The sequence below is a fragment of the Panthera pardus genome, unplaced genomic scaffold (assembly GCF_024362965.1).
Source record: "Panthera pardus isolate Hobbes unplaced genomic scaffold, ASM2436296v1 HiC_scaffold_21, whole genome shotgun sequence".
Lineage (NCBI taxonomy): Eukaryota > Metazoa > Chordata > Mammalia > Carnivora > Felidae > Panthera > Panthera pardus.
This window is the reverse complement of record NW_026526777.1, coordinates 43,165,847-43,189,907: the sequence shown is the minus strand read 5'-3', so window position 1 is coordinate 43,189,907 and position 24,061 is coordinate 43,165,847. Positions and strand designations below refer to the sequence as shown.

General features: G+C 46.0%; 1 protein-coding gene across 3 annotated transcripts; it reads left to right on the top strand.

The window, feature by feature from the left end:
• Positions 1–6,900: 6,900 nt before the first annotated feature.
• Positions 6,901–17,075, top strand: GLUL (glutamate-ammonia ligase). 3 transcript variants are annotated; one of them, XM_053909172.1, is made up of 8 exons: positions 6,906–7,033; positions 8,054–8,173; positions 9,572–9,750; positions 11,763–11,924; positions 13,541–13,687; positions 14,078–14,205; positions 14,378–14,577; positions 15,144–17,075. In XM_053909172.1, the coding sequence occupies exons 2-8, from the start codon at positions 8,067–8,069 to the stop codon at positions 15,460–15,462; spliced, it is 1,242 nt and encodes a 413-aa protein (XP_053765147.1). In that variant the 5' UTR covers positions 6,906–7,033; positions 8,054–8,066; the 3' UTR covers positions 15,463–17,075. The 3 variants fall into 3 exon arrangements, with proteins under 3 accessions (XP_053765148.1, XP_053765147.1, XP_053765149.1); XM_053909173.1 differs by lacking the exon at positions 8,054–8,173 and having other exon boundaries at positions 6,901–7,033; XM_053909174.1 differs by lacking the exon at positions 8,054–8,173 and having other exon boundaries at positions 6,916–7,033; positions 9,577–9,750.
• The last annotated feature ends 6,986 nt before the right edge of the window (positions 17,076–24,061 follow it).

The following is a 24,061-nucleotide window of genomic DNA, read 5'->3' as shown; positions in this document are numbered from 1 at the left end:
CATCTCCTGCCCTTGATCTTCTAGTTGCTGAGGAGATGAGGAGAGAGGAACCTGAGAAAGAGATGCTGATGGGATTGGTGGGGTGGTAGAGAGAGCACCAGGGGAGTAGGAAAGTGTAAAAGCCATGAGGGGCAGAGGATGCAATAGAAGGGAGGCCTTCAAAGGGAGGAGAGCAGAGTCTAGCAGTCATGCCATCACCAGCTACTTCTCTAGGCACAAGTGATTGCCTTTTACCTGAAAGTATAATGATCTGTCGCTATTCAAAACTGGAATCATTCAAGTCTTATCCTGATAAAAGTGAGTACTTCAGTTTGCTCACTAAAGTTGCACTGCCATGTGGAAGTAATATAAACAATTTATAATTAATTTATACATGTTGAAATTATTATTTTTATACCCCCCTCCCATTTTTAAGGATTGCTTTCATTTCAAATCCAAATTCATAAAGCGAGACTTTATTAATGCTTTAACATAGCAATATTTCAAATGTGCAGACTTCAAACATAGAATTCAAATGCTCAGTGCTTTTCCAACTTCATATTTTACTACTCCTATTCCAACCAAAGCTTACCTATTTCACTATCACCACCTTCACGCATATAGTTTCCTAGATCGTGTCCTTGGGTCATATACTTGGGTTTTTGGGGAGGTTTTTCCTCAACACCTAAAGCATAGACTCCCAAAGGGTAAGGACTTTGCTGTATCCAAGTTACATAATTTCCTATGTATGTGGCAAAAATGTAGTGTAGGTAATGCTTAATAAAGGTTTGTTTGCTTCCAGAATCTCTGCCTACCCCTGTTGCTTCTAAATGTGTTTCAGATCAGACTCAAGGTTCTGTGAACCTTGGGGAAACACCAACAGTACTAAAACCTGAATCATCTCCTTAGTCATGACCCCACTCTCTTCCTCATTCTTGGAGAAATAAAATCACTAACCTATTTCTGAATTGTTTACTCTGTTAGTGCTTTTTAATCCGTAAGGAACTTCCAGAAAACTGAGACTCAGCAGGTTGATTTACCCATCTTATAGCTGGTACAAGGCAAGACAGGAATTTGAGTGCAGGTATGTTTGACTCTAGCCAGTGACTGTGTCCTCTGGGCCACAGTGACTCTGCTAATGGCAATGGTGAAGGAAATGATCCTCAAATTGAAATTGTTTTATTTTTTAGTTTTTTTTTTTAATGTTTATTTATTTTTGAAAGAGAGAGAGACAGAGTGTGAGCAGGGGAGGGGCAGGGAGAGAGGGAGACACAGAATCTGAAGCAGGCTCCAGGCTCTGAGCTGTCAGCACAGAGCCCGACGTGGGGCTCGAACTCATGAGCAGTGAGATCATGACCCAAGCTGAAGCCGGGCATTTAATCAACTGAGCCACCCAGGCGCCCCAAATTGACATTGTTTTAAAAAATAAGAAAGAAAAAAAGGGAGGAAGGGAGGGAGGGAGGAAGGAAAAATGGCCACCCAGAAGGCCCAGCTAGAACAAAGTGGTGCATGTACATACCCTAGACGCCCCCTACAGTGCGTGTCTCTGTCAGACTTTCTGTCCACCACCCAATACCCCCACCCCAGCCTCCCCTTTGAGTGAGAGTCTGGCCAACTCTCAACTTCTGGCTGGGTCTTAAATTTCTGGGCTCAGATCTGAGTGAGGGCTGAGGATAAGATTTGTTTGTAACCACGTTTTCTGATCCTCGCCATTTTCCCCTTAACTCTTGGGCGCTACACCCTTTTCCATTACCCTTCTTGGGGGACTTTGTCTTTACCTCTTCCACACACTGGTGGGAGATGATGAAAAAGCACAAAACACTGTTAAGCTGCTCTTTTCTAGTCATTTGAAGCCTAATTTTATAATAAACAAATGTCTGGTAATCAGCTGATACTCCCAACATAGTATCTCTTAAATATCCACTGTAGGTAATAAACGTGCATGTTATTAATTTACTGTATTTGAGATATAACACAGAGGCTCTCCCCTTGAAGGCCAGTAAGGAAAAAAATTCCCACCCACTCTTAAGCTTGGGGAAGATATTTGTAATTCTCAAAAATTACACCAGAGGGCGCTACGATCACACCGCCCCAGCCAAGCCTCTGGCTCTCCAACCTGGTAAACAAGTCTTCTCAGAACTGATTTAAAAGAAGGGGGGGTGGGGGGGAGGAGGTCAGGAAAAACAGAACTAAGTCTAAGTATTGCCCAAGCATCCAGAGAACATATCTCAGGGTTGTTTGTTTCCCATTAAAATTTGGCATATGAACGTGAAGTAAACAGGGATTCCAATCAACTAATGGGTTAGAGGTGAGGGAGACAGGACTGTGGATCCAGTTGAGGATATCTCTGGGAAGGGTACCAACTAAAGGACACACTCTGGTCCAAGCAAATTTTTTTTTTTTTTTACCACAATGCTAAATTTCCTAGGCTTTTAAAATTAAGCTTCACAACTGTTTAAATCAATCCAGAGAACAGAGAGAGATCCATACATATACTGGGAATAAGGAACAAGATTTATCTATGAAAATTTCAGATTCACAAAATAATGCAACTGCGACAGATTACTAAATATGAAAAATGATCTCCAAAGATTCCTTTAAAGAGAACCTGACATAAAGCATTTTTTTTTTCCTGGTCATCTAGTTACTCACGAAGAATATATTGAATGTCCACCATATACACGGAAGGCACTGGGTGAGCCACAATGTAGGATTCAGAGGTAAACTGGTCGGTCCCCTCACTGAGTCCTTTCCTTAATGGGGACAAGAGGGATGGCAGCATTGTGATGGTGGTGGCGGCCCCAGAATGCACCAGCCGAGACCTGAGGACACTGGAGGAGAAACACAAAAGGCTCTCAAGGGAGTCACACCTGTGAAATGCATTAGGCTGCCCTAAGGTGACCTCAGCAAGTGACTACATGTGATAGCGGCCTCCCTCAGCCTCCTCATCTTGTAGCATGATGTGTAGACTAGTTCTAGAATTGCACAGCTTCAGTTTTCTCAGCAAGGCTTATTTTCCATGTTGTTAGCTATGATGAACTTCATTCTTCCCAGCTCCCCAGTTTCCTATTTGACTCAAGATTTAGGATAAGGCTCAAACACACCCAAACTTCAGCCAGAACACGCAATTTGGGAAATGGGGGTGTTCCCTATATCCAAATGATTTTGAGGGGCCTTCAACAAAACGCCTATTAGGCTAAAAAAGAAAGAGCTGAGACCTGAACTTCTAGTTTCCTATCCGGAGCTTAAGAATATCAAACAATCAGAAAGGACATAAAGAACAATTCCTCTATGTTCAGTGTTTGGTACTGAATTGAGGTAAAACCTAGTCCTTCCTTCTTTCATTATGTAGGTGAAACTGGAAAGCTTGGCCAACTGTAGCTTCTCCCCAAAATTTGGTTTAAGAGTAATGACATCAACTTCCAAGGCTGTTTCTTTTGTTCTTGTTTTATTTTGGTTTTAAGATTATATTATAGTCTATTCTTTTGGAAAGAACTGGTGTTGGTTTATTTAAAAAATAATGATAATAAAGGAATTTATAATTCTGGGTTGGGTTTCCAGGGTGTTCCTCAAGCCTGGGTCTCGGCTATTTTTCTTTAGCCTGAGCTAAGAGTTTTGTTGAATGTCTATTAGGGAAAACTAATGTCTATATAGGGAAAACTCCATTTCCCAAACTGCCTGTTACGGCTGAAGGTTTGATTATGTTTGAGCCCTACACCAAATCTTGTCTGTAATGAGTGCAAAACAACCACACAGGCCCTGGGAAAGCACTTCCAGATCACTAGATGGAGAATTTTACAACTTGCAGAGTGAAAACGGGTCCTTTGGAAGAGAGAGAAAGAAATTGAGAGAAGAACTCACAGGTAAAGCCCACCCAAGACAAAGCCTTTACTGAAGGTTAGAGAACAACACTGAAGAAATGCTTTCAGTCCCCTGCCTGTTCTGCAGATTTGGAAGGAACAATTTTTACCTGTAATACTGCTCTCCCACTCCATTTACCTGGTGGATGCAACTACCCTACACTAAGAGAGAAAAACCAGACTTCAAAGCACAGGTAATAGAACCCGCAGTTGGCTTTGATACTGGGTGTACCAAGAGATGCAGTAGTTCACGGGTTCAAGCATTCTAATGCCCTTTTTATGGAGAGGGTGGGAAATGGGGGCGAGTGGCAATTTAGAAAAGAAGGGGGGAGAACAAAGGGCAGCAGACAGAACAAAGTCAAACTTCAGTTTGGAACAGACAGTCCTACTTTTAACTTCTTTAAAAGTACAGTCTGGGTTTCTGGGGGTGAACCAGTTAACTTCATCTGCTTTTTCTTCCCTCGTACTCTTTTAAGCTTCCCTGATCAGTCCTTGGACTCCTTTGAGCCCTAATTGGGTTGGTTTAAGTAAGTATGGGGCTGACCAAGGACAAGGCCTCTTGTTCCCTCCTGAAAGACTCAGTGGTCATGTATTACGTTTCTAACCTTCACAAAGTATGCCTCTGGTCACATGAATGGATCAAAGCAAATCCATTTCCATTCTTGGAAAAGCAGCTCAAAGCACATGTTCCCTTGATGGTGCCGCTGTCATTTCTGTGTGATCAACAAACATCATTTATTGAACACTCGCTCGGGACACCATTGGGGGATAGAAAGATGAATGCATTGCTCAAGGAGGTGAAGATAGCTAGCAAATGAAGCAGGTACTCACATAGCAAAACATAATACCATAAGTTTTAAAAACTGCATTCTCTTCCTACTATATGCATCTCAGATGCTGGTGGTGATGAGCCTAGAGGCTCTGGTTTATGCTTAGGCAGTTTGGCATCTGAAAATTAACATCTTTTAAAATAAAAACATCACCTTTCCTCTCTCCCTCCTCAACCATTTAACCTTGAGACTGAGTTAGAAAGTTGTACTTAATGGGGAAAAAAAATAATCCAATCTCTTTGAATTACCTTGATCTATAATAATTACAATTACTGTTTTTTAAGTTTACTCTATGCATATAGTGTATATGCTATCAGAATTAATCCTTACAAGGTGGCTGATCTCCCTATTTTGTAGGCAAGAAAACTGTGATTTCATGTGGCTAAGAAAGCTAACACAAAGTGGGTAAGAAGTAAAGCCCAGATTTGAACCTGTTTGTATGACCTGAAGCCCAGCCTTGAACCACCATACCTAATGCTTCAACACGCACTGAAACTTAAGATGGAATCCGTCACATTTGCAAGACACCTTACCCAGTGCAGAATGTCATCTGTCTGAAATATAACAAAATCCCATTGGAGATGAAAGCTGCATCTGTCATTTAAAAGCATTACAGTGTCAGACACACTCTGGGATGGAAGGATGTTGACCAAAGAAGCCAAGTTATGTGTGTGTGTGTGTGTGTGGTCACAGGCAACATTTCTTTTCCAAATTTGTGGTACAAAATATAACCACAAGAACAAACTTCTTCCCTTCCTCTTCCAAAGGCACTGAAGCCTAACTTCTCAGTCTTTACACAGAAAAATCTCAAAGTCTCAAATATTGGGACTCCTGAAAAGATGCTATAAAAGTGAGACACCATCAGGTGGTGAATTTCAGGCAATAAAAATAAAGAAGTCAAGTAAGGAGCACTGGTAGCAATGAAAATATATGTGTGTTGTGTTGAAACAAGCATCCGTTTCAATATTGTATTCACATACCTATTTTCTCAACCATCACAGAAAAGCTGAGAGAAGGAAGGGGTCCCCACTCATTTTCCAGATGAAAAAGAAGGCACAAGGGGCAACTGCACAGTTTAGTCTGTTAAGCCATCAACACTTGACTTCAGCTCAGGTCATGACCTCAGGGTTTGTGAGTTCCAGCCCCCACATGGGGCTCTGTGCTGACAGTGCAGAGCCTGCTTGGGATTCTCTCCCTCTCTCACTGTTCCTCCCCCGCTTGTGCTCTCTCTAAATAAATAAATAAATAAATAAATAAAGTAAAAAAAAAAAAAAGGCATAAGAACTTACTTGAAAAACAAAAACAAAGCATTATATAAAAAATTCTAAAATGTTGACATACCCTGGGCTTCAAAGGAGGCTCCAGAAGACCTCCCTTTTCTTTCAGCCGCCCTCCCTTGGGGGAACAGCTTGCGCACAGAATTTCAAATCAGGTGGGCAGCTCTAAAGGTGCTCTCTTGAATCGCTTTATTTGCAGATGAGGAAACCTGGGCCCAGAGAGTCGCTGAGAGACTGGTCTCAGGAGTGGCAGGCGGAATCTGACAGGTCTCCTGACCATTGCTAGGCCCGCCAGGATCCTCTCTAGGGAATGGCAGGCTCAGCACGTTGATTACAGACGTGAGACCGCCGACTGCCATTGGCGTCCCAGTCCCACCGCGAGGGCGGGCCGCCCCCTCGGACGCCGCGCCTCAAACAAGCGCGGCGCGGAGAAGGGAGGGCTGGGGGTTCTCTAACAACAAAAGGCAAAATTACGCTCCTGGGGGCGGGGGGGGGGGGGGTGGTCGGAATGTCCCCAGGGAGCCGTGGGGTCTGTGGCACGACCTCGAAAAACACAGGCCTCTCGCACAAAACTATCCAACCTGAAGGCTGCAGGGGCGGAGGCCGGGAGATCCACTGGGCGCCTCGCTCGGGCCCGGGGGTGGGGGCTGCGGGGACCGCCCGCGGAGGAGAGCGGCAGCCGGGCCAGGCGGGGTCCTTCCTGGCAGGAACTCGCGCGTCCGCGCGCCGCGGGCCAACCCTTCCTCTGCTCCCCTCCCCCCGCGCACCCCCTCCCCCCACGGCCCTTTCCCTTTCTTTCTTTCCTGGTCCTCGCGCCCCCACCCCGGCGGCGCCCGCTCGGCCGCTCGCCCAATGGCAGCGGGGCCCGGGCGTGCATCAGCCGATCCGCCCCGGCTCCCGGCCACTGGGAGCCAATCAGGGCGCCGGGGGCGGTCCGGGCCGCCGATAAAGGGAGCGGGGCTGCAGGCAGCCTGGCAGAGCTGAGAATGGGAGAAGAGCGCGCCGTCTAGGCTGCACACCGGGCCTCCTCTTCTCGCCGCACCTCGCTCTCGCGGCCCGCCCGCCCTGACGCCTGCTCGCAGCCCAGGTAAGCGCGCCGCCGGCCCGGGGACTCGAAGTGGTGCGCGCCGTCCTCCGAGCCCCCCGAGTCGCCCGACACCGCCCCCCCCCCTCCCCGCCTTCTTCCTCCGGCCCTGGGGCTCGGAGCGGCCCCTTCCTCCTCCAGCCCTTACGGTGCGCCTCTACCCCTGCGCCCTCCTCGTGCTTTCGCCGCCCGCGGCTCCCGGCGGCTCTGGGCTGGCGTTTGTGGGGCGCGCAGGTCGCCTGGCTGGGAGGAGGGCGGGGAGTTGTTTTGATCTTTCTTTCGCTGCTTGCGGCCCAAAGCGCCGCCCCTGGAGGTCGCTAGGCGAGGCGTACGGTGGAGCCACTGCCCGGGCCCGGCGCTCCGTGTTGTGTGCGCCGTGGATGGAGTGGCCGGGTGGCCTCGCGGGAACCTCGCTCTCTGCTCCGCGGTGGCGGGTCTCGGGGGACCGTCGTGGTCTTGAGGATCTTTAGACGCCTACCTTGAGGCGAGTGGCGGTGAGCGTCGCTAGTCCCGAGGGCCCTGCACTGTGACTGAACAATGGGGAGTCCGGGCCGCGGCGTGGCCGGTGGAGAGGCCCGGCCGGGCAGAGGTAGGGGCGGTGCGCTGTCCTCCCCCGACTCCCCCACACCCCGCCAGCCTCGGCCCTCGGAGGGATATGGCCCCCGGGACTAGGTCCTGAGATCCGGTCGGGGGCCCGAGGGGCGGGGCGCCGACTTCTAGGACATTAAAGTGGGAAAGGGCTGCTCTCAAAGTGGATTATCCCAACTGCCCCGGGGGCGGGAAGCGGGGATCCCCCCCCACCCGCAAATCCGCGAAGACCTCAAACAACGAAGATGAAGACGACCTGGAGTCGCGGTCCTCGGAGTCCCCCTCCAACTGCTTTGGCTTCGTCAGCTACTCCATGAACTCCGGAGAGAAATCACGAGTCAAGATTAGGACCGTGACCCAACATCCTTCGTATTCCTGCTCGTCCCGGTGCGATACCGATCGCTCCCCGACCGCTTCTCCGTCTCCCTCACCCAGAAAGCTCCAGTGCATGGACCAGCGAGAGCTGGTGAACCAGGAGAGGCGAGAACGCCATTCCAAAAGGAGAAGGGCCAAGGAGGGCAACCCCAACGATCCGATTGCCCTTCTGTGGCTGGGGTGAGTGAAGAGACAGGGATGAGGATCCCGGAACCGGCGACAGCTGCAGAAACCACTAGAAAGTGCAGAATCCCATTTTTACCCCCCAATCATGTAAACTCAGCACCACAGCAGCACCAGTCTATGACAGTAGACTAAAATGTTGGCATCTAACTCGTCTCATCGAAAAGAGCGGGAAATCTGGAACTGAGGCTTAAAGGGAGAAAGTGTGACTTATGTTGGGGGTGTAGTAGGTTGGGGAGGAAGGCCAGAGCCTGGGTTGTAGCTTTTAGTGGGAGCTGAAGGGATCAAGTATTGTTTCTTCTGGCCTTCAAAGGCTGGAGTGGGGGTGGGGAAGGGGTGGGGGAGGTATGTGACCGACCTGGACCTCTGGAGGAGGTATGCAAAGGTTCTCCAATACAGGAGACCAGACAAGAGGAGGTTCTGCTCTTCCCCAAGGGAAGGGGTGAGGCTCTTGGAGAGGCAGTTCTGTTTTCAGCTGGGCAAACATGGACGGTTGCCCATAGAAACTTAGCCACTGTACTTCAGAAAGTTGCCCAAGTCGTTGGAGAACAATATGTTCCCTTTCCAGCCACTGTGGGCCACTGAGCTGGGAGGGAGGGGTACAACATTTCCTCCTGTGTTGCTTTCTCTTCTTTCAGAGGTTTTGTGGCAGTGGCTTGCAGATTTAGCAGGCCTCAGCTTTTAAGAACCCGGTTCTTTTTGTTACCCAAGTGGGAATTTCCTCATTACTTGAAAAGTTCCCTGGTGGAATCTGAGAAGGTCATTGGCAAACTTAAACCTACCTTCCTAAATGAGAAGACCTATGGAAATGATGGCAGTGTGCATCTTAGAATCCAACAGATCAGCTCTTTTGATGTTTTGGGGATTGGGGGATTGCAATAACTGTGCTGCTTTTCGGAAGTCCCCCAGCCTTTTAAATCTTCCAGCTAGCCCTCCGCCCCTTGTTTCTTCCTACCATATCAATGTGTGGGGTGCCTTGTGGAAAAGTGGAGGAATTTCCAAAAAGGGTTTTTTTGAGATGCTGGCTAGGATGCAAAGAAAAGGCAAGACTGCCCAAGAAACCTTGCGTGGTTTTGTTTTTTGGGTTACCTCCCACCCAGTGTCTTAGTATAAAAAAATAAAGGACTTCCCTCTACCTTAGCTACCCTGAGGAAATTAAGCTTAGTCCTCACAAATGTAGATTCTAGCTTGAGGAAGCCTGTAAGGAGATTTTTGTCTACTATCAAAACTTAAATCCCGCTGAAAGCGGAATGAATAAAATGTACCTTTAAGAGTGTTCCTTCCAAAGGGAGGAGGCAACCTTCCTACCTTCTAATCACTTTGTGATTTGATTGTCCCTATTGAGTCCTTCCTGCCAAGGATCTTAATTTTGGTTTTGCTGGTTTTTCTCTGCAGAACAGCTTCCACCATGGCCACCTCTGCGAGTTCCCACTTGAACAAAGGCATCAAGCAGGTGTACATGTCCCTGCCTCAGGGCGAGAAAGTCCAAGCTATGTACATTTGGATTGATGGTACTGGAGAAGGCCTGCGCTGCAAGACCCGGACCTTGGACAGTGAACCCAAGTGTATAGAAGGTGAGAGACTGAGCAGACTGGGAACCAGGTTGGGCGGGGGTGGGAACAGACTGAAACCAAGCCTCCAGATTTGGCTAGTTTATTATTCTGTTTGTGAAGCTTTTCTAAGGCAGGGTTTTTCAGACTTCATTCAGTCGACTTTAAGCTCCTACTCTGCCTCAAAGCATAGCAACAATGGACTCCTTTATTGAAATAGAAGCTCACATGTAAGCCAGTATATTGAAGAAAAAAGATTAAAAGTCTAGTTGGGGCACCAGGGGGGCTGGAGACTTTGCTGTCTTGGGCATCCCTACTTAGTTGGCTCTAAGGCGTCCCCAAGAACCTGATTTGAAAACCACCGCTCTAACCTGACTATGCCATCTGCTTTACGGAACTCTTTGAATACTGTTGTGTATTCCTTATCAGTGAGGTTCTAGATGCAAAGCAAACTCTGTAAAGTGGTTTCTAAATAGGACTAGCCATTCATTTGTTTTTAGTTGATGCCACTTTTGGAAATTCCTAAATCACCTGATTGCCTAAATCACCTGATTGTTTATCACACTCTGAGCTATTTATTAAATAAGAGTTGTGTCCTTCATTTTTCAGTATAGAGCAAGCCATAGCCCTCTTTCTAGAAAAGGACCGGAGAAAAAATACCACCTCTTGCCTACTTTTAGAATGGTTTACTCTTTTGATAATATTCACACAGGAATGAATGCATGACCATAAAATAAAGTATATGTTGTGCGTCTGCTATGTGGCAGGTATTAGACAAGCACTGGGGGTACAAGGTGAGAGAGTCTGGTCTCTGTGCCTTCAGAGAACTTGTAGTCAACTTGAGAGATGAAGAAACCAGCCTTTAAAACGTAGTGGGGAGGGGTGCCTGGGTGGCTCAGTTGGTTTAGCGTCTGACTTTGGACTCAGGTCATGACCTCGCGGTACCTGAGTTCAGGCCCCATGTCAGGCTCTGTGCTGACTGCACAGAGCCTGGAGCCTGCTTCAGATTGTGTCTCCCCCTTTCTTTCTGCCCCTCCCCCACTTGCACTTTATCTCTCTCGTAAAAATAAAACATAAGAATTTTTTTTTTAAAAACCTAGTGGAGAGGGGCGCCTGGATGGCTCAGTCGGTTGAGCGGCCAACTTCAGCTCAGGTCATGATCTTGGAATGTGAGTTCGAGCCCCGCGTCGGGCTCTGTGCTGGCAGCTCAGAGCCTGGAGCCTGCTTCGGATTCTGTGTCTCCCTCTCTCTCTACCCCTCTCCCGCTCATGCGCGCGCGCGCTCTCTCTCTCTCTCTCTCTCTCTCTCTCTGTCAAAAATAAAAATAAACATTAAAAAAAAAAAAAACCTAGTGGGGAAATGATAACGGGAGCATTCTTGAGTAAGTTATCCTGTTGTCCATTTCCTCATCTATAAAATAAGGACATACTGAGCTAGAACAGTCCATGGACTCAGTGGGGAGAAGATTTAAAGAAGCAATACAGTGGCCTGGTGGGTGAATCAGAACCTTGTTTCTCCTATTCCAGTTTTTTAAATGATAACTAAAATGTCACAGTAGTTCAATGTTTATTTTTGAGAGGTGGGCAGAGAGGAAGACAGAGAATCTCACGCAAGCTCTGCGCTGTCAGTGCAGAGCCCCACTCAGGGCTCCAACCCATGAACCATGAGGTCATGACCTGAGCTGAAACCAAGAGTCGGACGCTTAACCAACTGCACCACCCAGACGCCCCCAAAATATTTCAATTCGTCTCCTTATTGTCCAGTAGACTACTTAGTCAAGATAAGTCATTCTTAGGTTGTTTTTGTAACTGTTGTTTTTCTTGAGGAAGTGATGCAGTGGTGTTAACTTAGAACTCACACGGGAAGGACATTAAAGTTCTGTGCAGTTATCTATCAATAGAGTTTGCATATTAATGCATCACTGAGTTCCTGGGGAAAAGAGTAGCTTTAGAGATAGAAAGGTCAATGAGGGGCTGTACTCTTATCCAAAAAGCCATGCATTTGTAACTTAATTGTCCCTTCTCTTTTTACCCCAGAGTTGCCTGAGTGGAATTTTGATGGCTCTAGTACATTTCAGTCTGAAGGCTCCAACAGTGACATGTATCTTGTCCCTGCTGCCATGTTTCGGGACCCTTTCCGCAAGGACCCCAACAAGCTGGTGTTCTGTGAAGTCTTCAAGTACAACCGAAAGCCTGCAGGTATGTATAGTATAGGTATGGATGTTCATCCCCAGTCCATGAGTGTTGTAAAGGGGAAGGACAGGGTATTCCAGAATTGGTATTGGGAACACTAGATAATCTCAGAACTGTTCCAGGAGTCTGGCCAATTGGACATACATCTCCACCCCGAACTTCCTCATTCAAAGAGGGTATGTGGCCCATCCTCCCACGGTCTCCCCTATTTGTTTTATAGAACAACAGTGAATTCCTTTAAATCTGTTTTCCGGTAGAATTCCCCCATGACACAGCCCTCCTGCCTACCTGTAGATTTGAAAAACCTGGATTCTGAAGTCACAATGTTGGGTTTGAATTCTGGATCTGTCACTTACTGGTTGTAAGCCTTATCAAGATATTTATCCTCCTACTTTCCCTGATTTTAAAGTGGGGGAAAAATCCATCTCCTGCCTAGGTTCACTGGTAACATACATGTGCCTCAAGGGTCACTGTAACTGGTTTTTGGTTTTTGCCTGATGTGGCCATTGATCTCGATTCTCAGCCATTCATCTTTTTAAACTCAGCTGAAGTCCCACCACTGTTAGGTCTCCCGCTGTGCTTGGCAGCAAGTTCTAGTAGTGCCTGGACCTTAACTGCCTTTGTTGTGAGAGGCAGTGTACCATGTTGTGGTAAAGGGCATGAGCTCTGAAGCCCAGGTAACCATAGCTTTCCCAGCTCTGCTACTTGCCCTGATGTCTCAGAGCTGAGCTGCATTTTCTCCTTCATAAAAGTTGGAGGCTTCTCATACCCACCCCAGGGTGGCTAGGAAGATGTGGTTGTGGGTTTTCCATAAGGTAGAGGTCTTGAAATGGTTCTTGGGATGTAGTAAAGCTGATAAGTCTATATTTACTTACCTTCTTTAATGTTTATTTATTTTGGGAGAGAGTGAATGCATGAGAGAGTGGGGGATAAGCGGGGAGAGAATCTCAAGCAGGCTTCACGCCCATTGTGGAGCCCAATGCAGAGCTCTATCTTGCAAACCATGAGATCATGACCTGAGCCAAAAATCGAGAATTGGACACTTAACCTACTAAGCCACCCAGGCGCCCATATGTTTACTTGTTTTAAAGTTCTTTTCTAGCTTAGAAATTGTTTCCAGGTGAGCTCATCTCATTTTAATATTTTATTTTTGTGCTAGCCAACTTCTCCCTTAACTTTCTCACCTAGAATGTGAGGCCCCTAACAGACAAATGATTCTCTCAATGAAAATTGTAAGTTTGGCTCTAAATGCTTGAGAAACTAGGAATAAGTCTGACAACTAAAAGCAGCTGTCTTGTGAATAGAGAGTTTGAAGTGCCTGACATGTGGTACTTGGGAGGCGGCCAGCATGCAGATAAGGTGCATATTTGCTCTGTTCTGCATCTACTGTCATGTGATTGTTTGTGACCCAGCAGTATCCCTACATACAGATGTATGATTACTGCTTCTCCCATTTTCCCCACTTGGGTTGATGGGACACAAAAAAAGGTTTACTCTTCATCAGTTCAGCTTATAGTTTACACTTGAACTTTATGGAACCTGAAGACCTTTTTCCCATTACCACCAAGATTCAGCGTGTTTATCCATATGTCTCTAATGGCACATTGACTTTTTTTTTCTAGAGACCAATTTAAGGCATACCTGTAAACGGATAATGGACATGGTGAGCAATCAGCACCCCTGGTTTGGAATGGAGCAGGAATATACTCTGATGGGCACAGATGGGCACCCTTTTGGTTGGCCTTCCAATGGCTTCCCTGGGCCCCAAGGTAAGCCCCCTTGGTGAGAGATGAACCTCCTGTTCCCTAGTTGCTTAATTGCCAGGGAAATTCCCTCTCCCCAGAACTGGGAGTGACTCTTATGGATCAGAAAAGCTGTGGGAGTATCCATCCCTGAGGCTGGCTGAATTAATACTGTAAAGAGACCTCCTGTTACCCAAATCCAGACATGGATATTTCAACATTAACATGGAGGGAAACCCTTTGGCTCCACTGAGGTTATGGCCAAGAGGAGCCCCCTGCATGCCACAACCCACCCCCAGGTGAAGGCAGGCATAGTGATGCAAAGAGCAAGTGTTGAGAGCTTTCTGATTTCTGACTTGTGGAAAGCGATTTCTTGGTTTTCTTGTCTCTTGACATTTCATCTTAATGCCTCTCCAGGTCCATACTACTGTGGTGTGGGAGCAGACAAAGCCTATGGCAGGGACATCGTGGAGGCTCACTACCGGGCCTGCTTATACGCTGGCATCAAGATTGCCGGGACAAATGCTGAGGTCATGCCTGCCCAGGTAAGTGGCTCATTCATCTAGAGGACCTGTGGACAAGTGGGGAGTTTGCTGGTGCCCCTTGTTAACCAGAATCTTACGTGGGTTGGAATAGAGGTGAGAAAAGAGGCTTTGGAGCTTCTGAATTGGGGGAAGCAATTGGCTTTCTTTTAAAAGCCAGCCTTGTTCTTTCTAGTGGGAATTCCAGATAGGACCCTGTGAAGGAATCGACATGGGAGATCATCTCTGGGTGGCCCGTTTCATCTTGCATCGTGTATGTGAAGACTTTGGAGTGATAGCAACCTTTGATCCTAAGCCCATTCCTGGGAATTGGAATGGTGCCGGCTGCCACACCAACTTCAGCACCAAGGCCATGCGAGAGGAGAATGGTCTGAAGTGAGTGCCTTCTGAGAGAGCCATCTTGTTTTCTTTGCCACAGGGTTTGAGGTATTGGGTCCAAGTAAGCCAGACTTGTTGGCTTATGCCTTAGCTTTTAGCACTTGGCTTCAAAAATTGTCTTCCAGTCCTATTGTTTTGTTCCTATTTGAAGAGTACCCCAAAATATCCTAGGAATAGAATTCAAAGATTGTGATTGGGAAAAGAGGACTTAAATTAGTGTGTTTGAAAATCTTCAATATAAAGTAGAAACAAAACAAGCATGTGAATGAATATAGTGCTTATGGGTGGGGTAAAGTCTTTGATTAGGGTATTTTCGTTCAATAAGTACCATCAACTGAGTGTCCACCACCATTCTGAAGCACTGGGTGGGACACACAGGTAACACGTCAAGAGTTGCTAGCCTCATGGAACATTTGATTTGTGGAGATCACAGATTTTGGTGAATTGGAAACAGTCTTTGATAGAGGAGTCCCTCTGTTCTTAGATCCATACTTCTTCCCTTGCCCTTGAAGGGCAGATTTCCTGGTGCCAGGTTGGACTCCCATCTTGTCTGTTTCCTTCAGGTACATTGAGGAGTCCATCGAGAAACTGAGCAAGCGGCACCAGTACCACATCCGAGCCTACGACCCCAAAGGGGGCCTGGATAATGCCCGGCGCCTAACCGGATTCCACGAAACCTCCAACATCAACGACTTTTCTGCTGGTGTGGCCAACCGAGGTGCTAGCATCCGCATTCCCCGGACTGTCGGCCAGGAGAAGAAGGGTTACTTTGAAGACCGTCGCCCCTCTGCCAACTGTGACCCCTTTTCGGTGACAGAAGCCCTCATCCGCACATGTCTTCTCAACGAAACTGGCGATGAACCCTTCCAGTACAAAAACTAAGTGGACTAGACTTGCAGCCATCAAACCCCTCCTAGTTCTCCATCCTGCCTCCGTGTTTGCCCCTCTCTTGACTGTCCTAATAGCTATAACTCAAAGGGCAGAATATCAAGGTCTTTTTTTATTCCTCATGCCCAGTTAACATCTCTTGCTTTCTTTGACCAGGATAAGAGGGGTCAAGTTCTTAATCTTTTTACATCCCCCCCCTCCTTTTTTTCCCTGTCACTGAAACTGTCTAGTACATTAGTGGGGAGGGGGTGGGGAGACATAACCACTGTTTCCATTTAATCAGGTGTGTTTGTCCAATAGGCGTAGCTATCCGGACAGAGCATAGTATTTGTGAAGGGAGGGGGAGGGCTTTTTCTTCCAGGTAGCTGAGTGCTGGGGTGGGGGGAGGGTTACTTACTCTGGGGTTAGGTTAGGATTTCCTCTCTTGGTGGGAAGTTCCACTTTGTTATAAAGTTATAAGCAGCTTTCTATTAAAAGTGAGATTTAGGAGAGAACCAGGCAGGAAAATGCCCCTCTCCTCCTGGTACAGCACTTCCCTTACCTGGGGCTATATGCCCTCACCTGAAGACAAGCTCAGCAGAAGGATGGATTGACCTACCTTAGAAGAAAAAGTTCTTACTGCTTGGTGTCCTCCGTTTATAACACAAAGCAGAATAGTATTTTTATATTTAAATGTAAAAACAAAAAAAATTATATATATGGGTGTGCAGATATGTGTGTTTTTTTTGTTTTGTTTTGTTTTCCTAAAGTAGGAAAAACATTCTGGTCACTGGGGTCCAAAATTTGAGGTGAATAGTCTGGTTAGAAATAAGGATCTCCTTTTGAGTGGGGGTGAGGGAGGCATGCTTGAATAAGTTGGCTATCTAGGGCTGTCTGTTGTTCCCTCACTGTCACTGCAGGGCTTCTGTGCCCTGGCCACTCTTGGGAGCGGGTGGACACCGCTTAGGTAACCGAAGGAAGCACCTTGTGGAAGGAGCAATCACCTGACCCCCGTGGCTTCAATTTAAAAGACACACACATACACACAGAAGTTTAGAAATAAGAGTTGGCTGGTCAACTTGAGCATGTTCCTGACGGGTTATTGGGATTACTTTCTGGTGGGACTAGCATGTCACTAAAGCAGGCCTTTTGATAATATTAAACATTTTTTAAAAGCAAAACAGAAGTTTAGACTTTAATCCTATTTGTAAGGTCTCTGAGTCTTTTACAAAGGTCGCTTGTTTGCTTCAACTGTCACCTTCCCATCTCTGCTCTTTGAGGAGATGGGGGGGGGGGGGGTGACCTCCCTGGCATCAAAACACTTATAACTTTGTATCCTGCTGTCTGTTCTGAGCGTGAGATGCTCCTTTCCTTTGTGAAGATTCCTGAGGAGTTATTTCTTCCTTTTACGTAATAAAAAGCAAGCCCCGCCTTCCTCCCTACATTTTCCCTACTGTTTCTGGCTGTTTTCATGTTGGCTGCTCCAGGCCTGCTGTGGTTTTCTCTTGCCATGACGACTTCTAATTGCCATGTACAGTATGTTCAGAGTTAGATAACTCCTCATTGTAAACAAACTGTTAACTGCCCAGAGCAGCTTTCATAAATCAACCTAACATTTATAAGATCTATTCCGACTTGATTCTTTGTGTTTTTTTTAAATCTCCCTATGCCATTTCATTCTTTTCTTTCCTACCAAGAAAGGGGAATTTTGGTTTTGGGGTTTTAAAAGATGCAAAGTAAGCTCAGGTTTACCTATTCAGGGGATTAAAAAATCTATCTCGAGTCTTTTTGCCAACCAGCTCTTCCCTGTACTTTGGGTATTTGGAACCTCAGGATTAAGGCATATCCCAGCCCTAGAGTTTGGCAGTGGAATATAAAACCCAACCCTCCCCTCCCTGTGCTCCAGAGCTTGGCTTTGACTTACAATGGTACAACATTGTTTTAAGCGCCCCTCTGGCTTAATTTTATAGCAACCTGAAGTCATTAAGGTGTTATCAAGGGTTCTCACTATCCCTTCCTCTGAAGAGCAGGTACTGACCCTGTGGCTACCTTGGTTGAAGCCTCCCAAGACTGGCTGTGCTCCCCGCCAACCCAGATATGCCTTAGACCTGCCTTACCTTGCACTAGCCCAGTGAGCTGTTTAGGTTTCCCCTAAAAACCCCAAGTGCCCACGTGACACCTCTGTGCCCTTGTCCTTGATCCCTTTACCTGGAAGTTAGTTCTCCCACCTAGTCCTGGTTCATTCTTCCCTTAGTTCATTTCCACACTATAGTAGGTAGGAGCACCCTTTTCCATAGTGCTGTGTATGTACCTCTAGCAAAAAAAAATATTCATCTAACACTTTAACCCGATGTGCCAGGTATTATGGGCAATAATTACTGTCTTTTAAAGGTAATGTCCTCAGGGCACCTGGGTGGCTCAGTTGGTTAAGCATCTGACTTCAGCTCAGGTCATGATCTTGCGGTCAGTGAGTTTGAGCCCCGTGTCGGGCTGTGTGCTGACATCTCAGAGCCTGGAGCCTGCTTCAGATTCTGTCTCCCTCTCTCTGCCCCTCCCCTTCTCACTCTCACTCTCTCGCTCTCTTCACTCTCGCTCTCAAAAATAAAACATTAAAAAGAAAAAAGGGTAATGTCCTCTGAGTTTGGAGGTACTTGGGGCCAATCCCAGCAAACTTAGAGATGACCGTTTTCTTTGGGCAAGTGTATATTTTGCTCTAGTTTTAGGCAATCCTAGATGCTTTTTTTTTTTTTTTTTCTAGGAAGGTTGGCTCCTGACATAGTTTTCAAAGTAGGATGGTCTTACCGGTTTGCTGAGTATGGTCTTAGTTTGTACTGGTTATTTCAGCATGATTATTAAGAGTGTCCTCTGTCAGCATTTTCCTGGTTTTGCTGATAAACTGTGGGGTGTTCTTTCCATTGGAGCTCTACTTCCCTCTTCCCAGCTGAAATTGGCTTCCTTTCACTGCAGCACCCCTTGCGGTTCAGGAGGGTTTGGGGGGGGGGGGGCGGCGGGGGGGGTGTGTGTTATATTTAACACAAGCACTAGATTGAGGCAATGGCTTGAGTGCAATTCCCCAGCAAAGATTACATGAAAAGGAATTTGAAGTTAATATGATCAAGAACTTAGGTGGAAACAAGTTTATTTCCTTCTCTACCCTCTCCCCTAGAATTAGCTTTGACCTACAGGTCACAGTGCAATCCCCTTGTATTTCTAAGGTGTTTTTTTATAGCTCATTTAACAGACACTGGGTTACATGATAAGTTATCAGTGATAGATTAAACAGAATGGCAGCCAAGCCTTCAGTCTTAAAGGGACAGAGGCCAGTGTTCACAAAAGGCGTTCTCCATTTTAAACACGTTTCCTTAATTCCATCCTGCCAGTCACTGGGTAGGTGGTAAATGACTGCATAAGCTAACAGAAGAATGTCTGGGAGCAAATGGAGTATCACAAGGAGTTCCTTGGATGGTCACGTTGGCACCATTTAACAAGCCAGATCTGTGCTCCTGGGTGGAATCACACACGAGGAGAGAAAAGAAGTTCCAGAATACACCTGTGGCACCAAGGCTTCAAATATCTCACCAAAGAGTTCACTCATAATTCCAACTACTGCTTGGCCCTTAACACCAATAAAATCAAGTCTGGAAAGAAACTTGCTATCCTAAAGAAAGCCCATTGTTCAATAGGACTTTATGATTATAAGCTTCAGGAAGGCAGGGATCCTGGTTTTCTCTCTCAGCACTATGTCTCAGACCTGCCACGGTGCCTGCAATACTTGCTTAATGAATTATTTTTAAGTATCAGTTTTGTGAGTTCTAAGCCTTTTAACTCTATTGGTGATGTCAAACCCATGAGGTCTTTGGTGGTTCGGCTGTATTTTAACCCTGGCCATGGCACTAAAGTTAAATTCTGTTTTCCTGAGCTTAATGACTGGTGACTTGGTTAATCCGGCTGGAGTCAGGCTGCCAAGAGCCTTGTGTTGCTTTATGAGTTATAACTAATATAAAGTGGCAATTCATTATGTAATTCCAAAGGCTTCAGGTAAATTGCAACTGTAAACAAATTTGAGCTGATTAGAGCCCTGCCATTTTATAGCCTTTAGCTCAACCACCAACCACTCATTTTAAAAAATGTCATACTTGGTTTTACAACATGCAGATGTACTCACATTCACATAGGCACAGTATAGGCATACACCATATTTGGACGTGCATATATGTACACATCAGATATACAATACAGGTGTCTTACATGAACTTTTTCCCAAGACACAACCTTTCATAAAGGAGACAGGAACTTATGAATATCTCTTCGAGAAGCAGTACACACTCAGTAGAATTCATGGGGCTGATACGCCATCACTAGCAGTGGGAAGGCAGGACATAGAAACTGTAAGTCTCAGAGCATGGTTCTGCAGCCAAGTCTTTCTAATAACACCCTCCCCTCAGCTTTATGGAAAGGAGGTTTTCAGGTACTGTCAGCTTAGAAGTATTTGTCTATGCTTCACTGCCTGGAGCCCTCCGATATCAGGAGCTGGTGCCTAGTCCCATTTTACCAGAGAAGTGTTTGCACGGTTCCTGTGGTCATTTAATGACTTGTTGTCTGGAGGCCTAGGACCTCAGCAAATTGTCCACCTTCTCATGGATTTCAGATTGAGTTACTTGCATTGTCTTGAGATTGCAACAGGTCTCAGTTTGCTCAATTCCTCCACTACAGGGCCCTGTAGTGTCCCTCAGGACACTCAACTAATCTGAGCTCTGCCTGGAAGCTTTTCTGCATTTGCCTTTCAATACAAGTGCAGAAAAACTTCTCCCTTGTAACTATTATACTGCTATTATATTGATATTGAAAGGAAGAGGCATTCACATACCTCCAAAATTTAATAAAATGGGCACCAAATAGGCACTATTTTTGGTATTTCGGTGCAAGCACATGGCTAGGGGGTCAAATGAATGGACATTCTCTTCATCTTCTTATGCCCTCCTCTTCTTAAGCTAAAAGAATGTCATGGGACATGACAAGCCATATGGGACTTCTGGTCCTGTCACTGTGTGTACTAGCTTATCTTCAAACAATTTTACAGGCTGTTTTGATAACTCTCCTCAAATAATGTTATACATAAAGAAGTACAGTATTATATTTGTAGGAGGGAAAGAGGATTGGTTTTTGGTTTTTGGTTTTTGTTGGGAAGAAGTAAACATTTGTGTCTGGGAAGCAATCTGTGATTCATTAGGATCGAAGTTCAGAGAGACAGGAGAGTGGGAGAATCCACTTCCCTGAGCCTTCCTTTAGAAGAGATCATAAAATGAAGGTACTGGAATTCTCCTCCCCAAAGAACCTACCACCAGACTCTTTCCTAGGTGGGCTTAAGGATCCAGAACCGCCAACCTACGAACATTTTTATATACATTTTTATACATTATGACCTAGCCCACTTAAGGCACTTAGCCAAGTAAGACTTCAGTAAATGTTTGTTGAATTAGGTTGTTAGAGAAAAGTCACTACCAGTAACACTGGCTAAAGGAAATGGATAAAAGCCCGGGGGGGGGGGGGCAGTTTATTCACATGCATTAATCTTAGGTGTTAATTGTTTGTATGTGAGCTGCCCCACTCCTGCAGTTAATCCCAAATTACCTGCTCCAGATATATCTTCTCTCTGACCCCAAATGCAGGGCCATTTGGAGTGATCATCCCAACTGCTATATCCTGGTAGCAGCTGAGTCTTCAGGCTCTTTTCTTCCCTTGGTAGGGGATGAAATTCCTTCCAGATTTAGAATTCTATGCTGCGAACTATCATGTCCAGAACAGAAACGAAGCAGTTCAGTCTTAAATTTGCATTCTCGGAGGAGAAGAGTGCTCTTCCAATTTATGATTACTTATTTCTCATCAGGATTCTCAGCTGAATTCAGAAAGTCAGATATGTTAGAGAAGTGTGAAAGAAATGAGCAAGCCATATTTTAATACAGCATTTCTTTGGGGGGAAAATTATGAGATGACATTTTAGTATGAGCAGTAATAGGGATATTTAACCATAAGTGATTTAAAACTTATTTCTTCCAGGTTAGAGAGCATCATGTCCCTGTTTGAAGATCCAGGTTCATGTACAGGCATCCTGAAGCTGGGTAACAATCATCCTTAGGTGGCTCAGCCCAGTGCTCTCCATCCCTCAGGGATATATATCATTTGACAGTATCGTAAGTGTATTATCGATTATTGTTGCATAACAAATTACCCCAAAAGGCAGCTTTGAAACAGCAAATATCTGTGATTTCATTCAGTTTCCTAGGGCCAGGAATCTGGGAGTGACTTAGATGGGTGGTTCTGCCTCAGAGTTTCTTTGGAGGTTGCAAACTGTCAGGACTGCAGCCCGTGAAGATTTTATTAGAACTGAAGGGTCTGTTTCCAAGCTTATCCACATGACTATTGGCAGGAGGCTTCAGTTCTTTGCCACATGGACCTCTCCATAGTGCTGCTCATGACATGTCTTCCCCCAGAGTGAGTGAACCAAGGAAGAAAATCAGAGAGAGGTAGAGAGAGAGACACACACATACACACACACACACACACAGAGAGAGAGAGAGAGAGAGAGAGAATATAGAAGCCACAGTCTTTTTATAACCTATTCTTAGAAGTGATAGCCCATCACTTTTGCCATACTCTGGATGCTAGAAGTGAGTTACTAAATTCAGTCCACACCTAAAGGAAAGAAAAGCCACACCTCTTTTAGAGAAGAGTATAAAAGAATTTGTGGGTAAACTTTAAAATTCACCACAATGGGCAGCTTTCACCCTGAGACAATAGTAAAGATTAAAATAATATCCTAGGGAGAAGGTCTTTTATTTAAGGTTTTGGGTTTCCTTCCTTTGACTCTAGTTCTAATTACACCCTCTTGTTTGTCAGAGGGTAGAATTAAGGATTTCCAGTACAATTTCTGTACTTCATTGGAAGTGAGGGATAATGGTGATTACTTCTCTCCCTTTCTCCCTCCCAAACAGTAGGAGGGTCCTCTGGGAGCCATTCAGGGAGCCTGGAGCAGGAAGAAAGACACCATGTCTGCAGGGACCAAAAATGGCCCTAAGTGTGTGTTTATGCATGTAAAGTAATGGCTAGACTGGACTCCTTATAGACCTTCCAAAACCACTTGCAACCTCTGCATTGACATTGACGTTGGAGCCCATGCCTGCGGGCTTCTCTGGTAAGAAGTCTTCTTCCCATCAAAGATGACCTTGAGAGTCTTTGTAACCACATTTGACCTGGATTAAAGTGTTAGGAGAAGATATATACATACAATGTGATCGATTCCCTCTTGACTCCAGGCTAATCTTTCTCAAATCTTAAAAGACAAACAAACAAACAAAAAAATTCACAGGCTTCCCTTCTTCTGATACTTAAGGAAGAAATGTAAATCCTCAGCAGAAAGAATATAAATTCATATACCCCAAAAGACTTCTATATTCTTGCCTTAGCATTCCGGCAGGGAGCCTAAGGGGCCCGATTACATTTTCTGCCTCAATAATCAGGATGTGGGAGCCCGGGACATCTCCTAGGGGGCAAAGCTAACGTAAGTCACTTCGGGAAGCTTCAAAATATCAGTATGGCCCTGCCCCTTTGTCTACAGAGCTGTTGAAAAGCCAAGAACCACTTCCAGGGGCCACTACACTGATGTGAACTGGGCAGTGTTCGGGAGAGATGCTGACTAAGAATTCCAGAGGTGTCACAGAGGTGGAAGGCTCTTGTCTTAGTCGTCACGTAATTTAACAGTCAGGTCTCTCTCTACCAACACCCATTCTGCCCCCACCCTCCCTCGTCTCTGGCATGTTCTTTCTCTGCCTTTTAACAGATTGGGAAACTCCAAGACCTGACTGAGTTCATCCTGGGAGAGACTCAGTTGTCCGCTGGACTCGGGGCCCATGAGCCCTCTGCTGCCCATCCTCCTGGCAAACGGTCCAAGAAAGTCCAGGAGCACCAGGTGTTTTCCTTTCACTCTGGGCTTCACCCAGCCTGGCACGGCAGACGGCAGGGTTATTTGCTTTCATAAGCCATATTATGTAAGATCTGGAACAGTGACACCGAGCCAACTTAGAGGTCACAACAGAAGGGGAGGAGAAGAAGAAAGAAATGGAGACAGAATGAGGAAAGAGCAAGAAGAGAGAAAGAGAAGAGAGAGAGAACAAATGGGGGGCAGGGGAGACAGACCGAGGCCATTTAATGTTTACTGCTTATTCATATGTTCTTGGTCTCCAGTGACAGAATATACTACCTGAAAAGTTCTCCCCTCCCCCACCCCAATTTTAGCTGTGCAAGAGGCCTCCTTGGGTTCACTATCTGCGGAGGATCTTGCTGAGTGCCAGCTGCCTGCAAGCGTCACCCTGGGGCCCATTGGTGTCTCTGTTGGAGGCTGTATATGCAGCCTGGCATGGTGAAACACTGAGTGTTCTTGCAGGAAAACGAACAGGCATGACACTGTCACCATTCACTCAGCTTCCATTGTTATGCCCAGAATTCGTGATCCCCAAAGACCACTAGGGAGCCGAGTCCGATGCAAAAGCAAAGAGCCTTTATTCGAGCTCGAGCTCAATCCCCTACCTGCACCGACGCAGCGGTGAGAAACCAGGGA

Coding starts and splice junctions, on each gene's coding strand:
- GLUL (XM_053909172.1), top strand. CDS start 8,067: ATGGACCAGCGAGAGCTGGTGAACCAGGAGAGGCGAGAACGCCATTCC. Junction 11,925..13,540: donor GTACAACCGAAAGCCTGCAG/GTATGTATAGTA, acceptor TTTTTTTTCTAG/AGACCAATTTAAGGCATACC. Junction 14,206..14,377: donor CTGAGGTCATGCCTGCCCAG/GTAAGTGGCTCA, acceptor TGTTCTTTCTAG/TGGGAATTCCAGATAGGACC.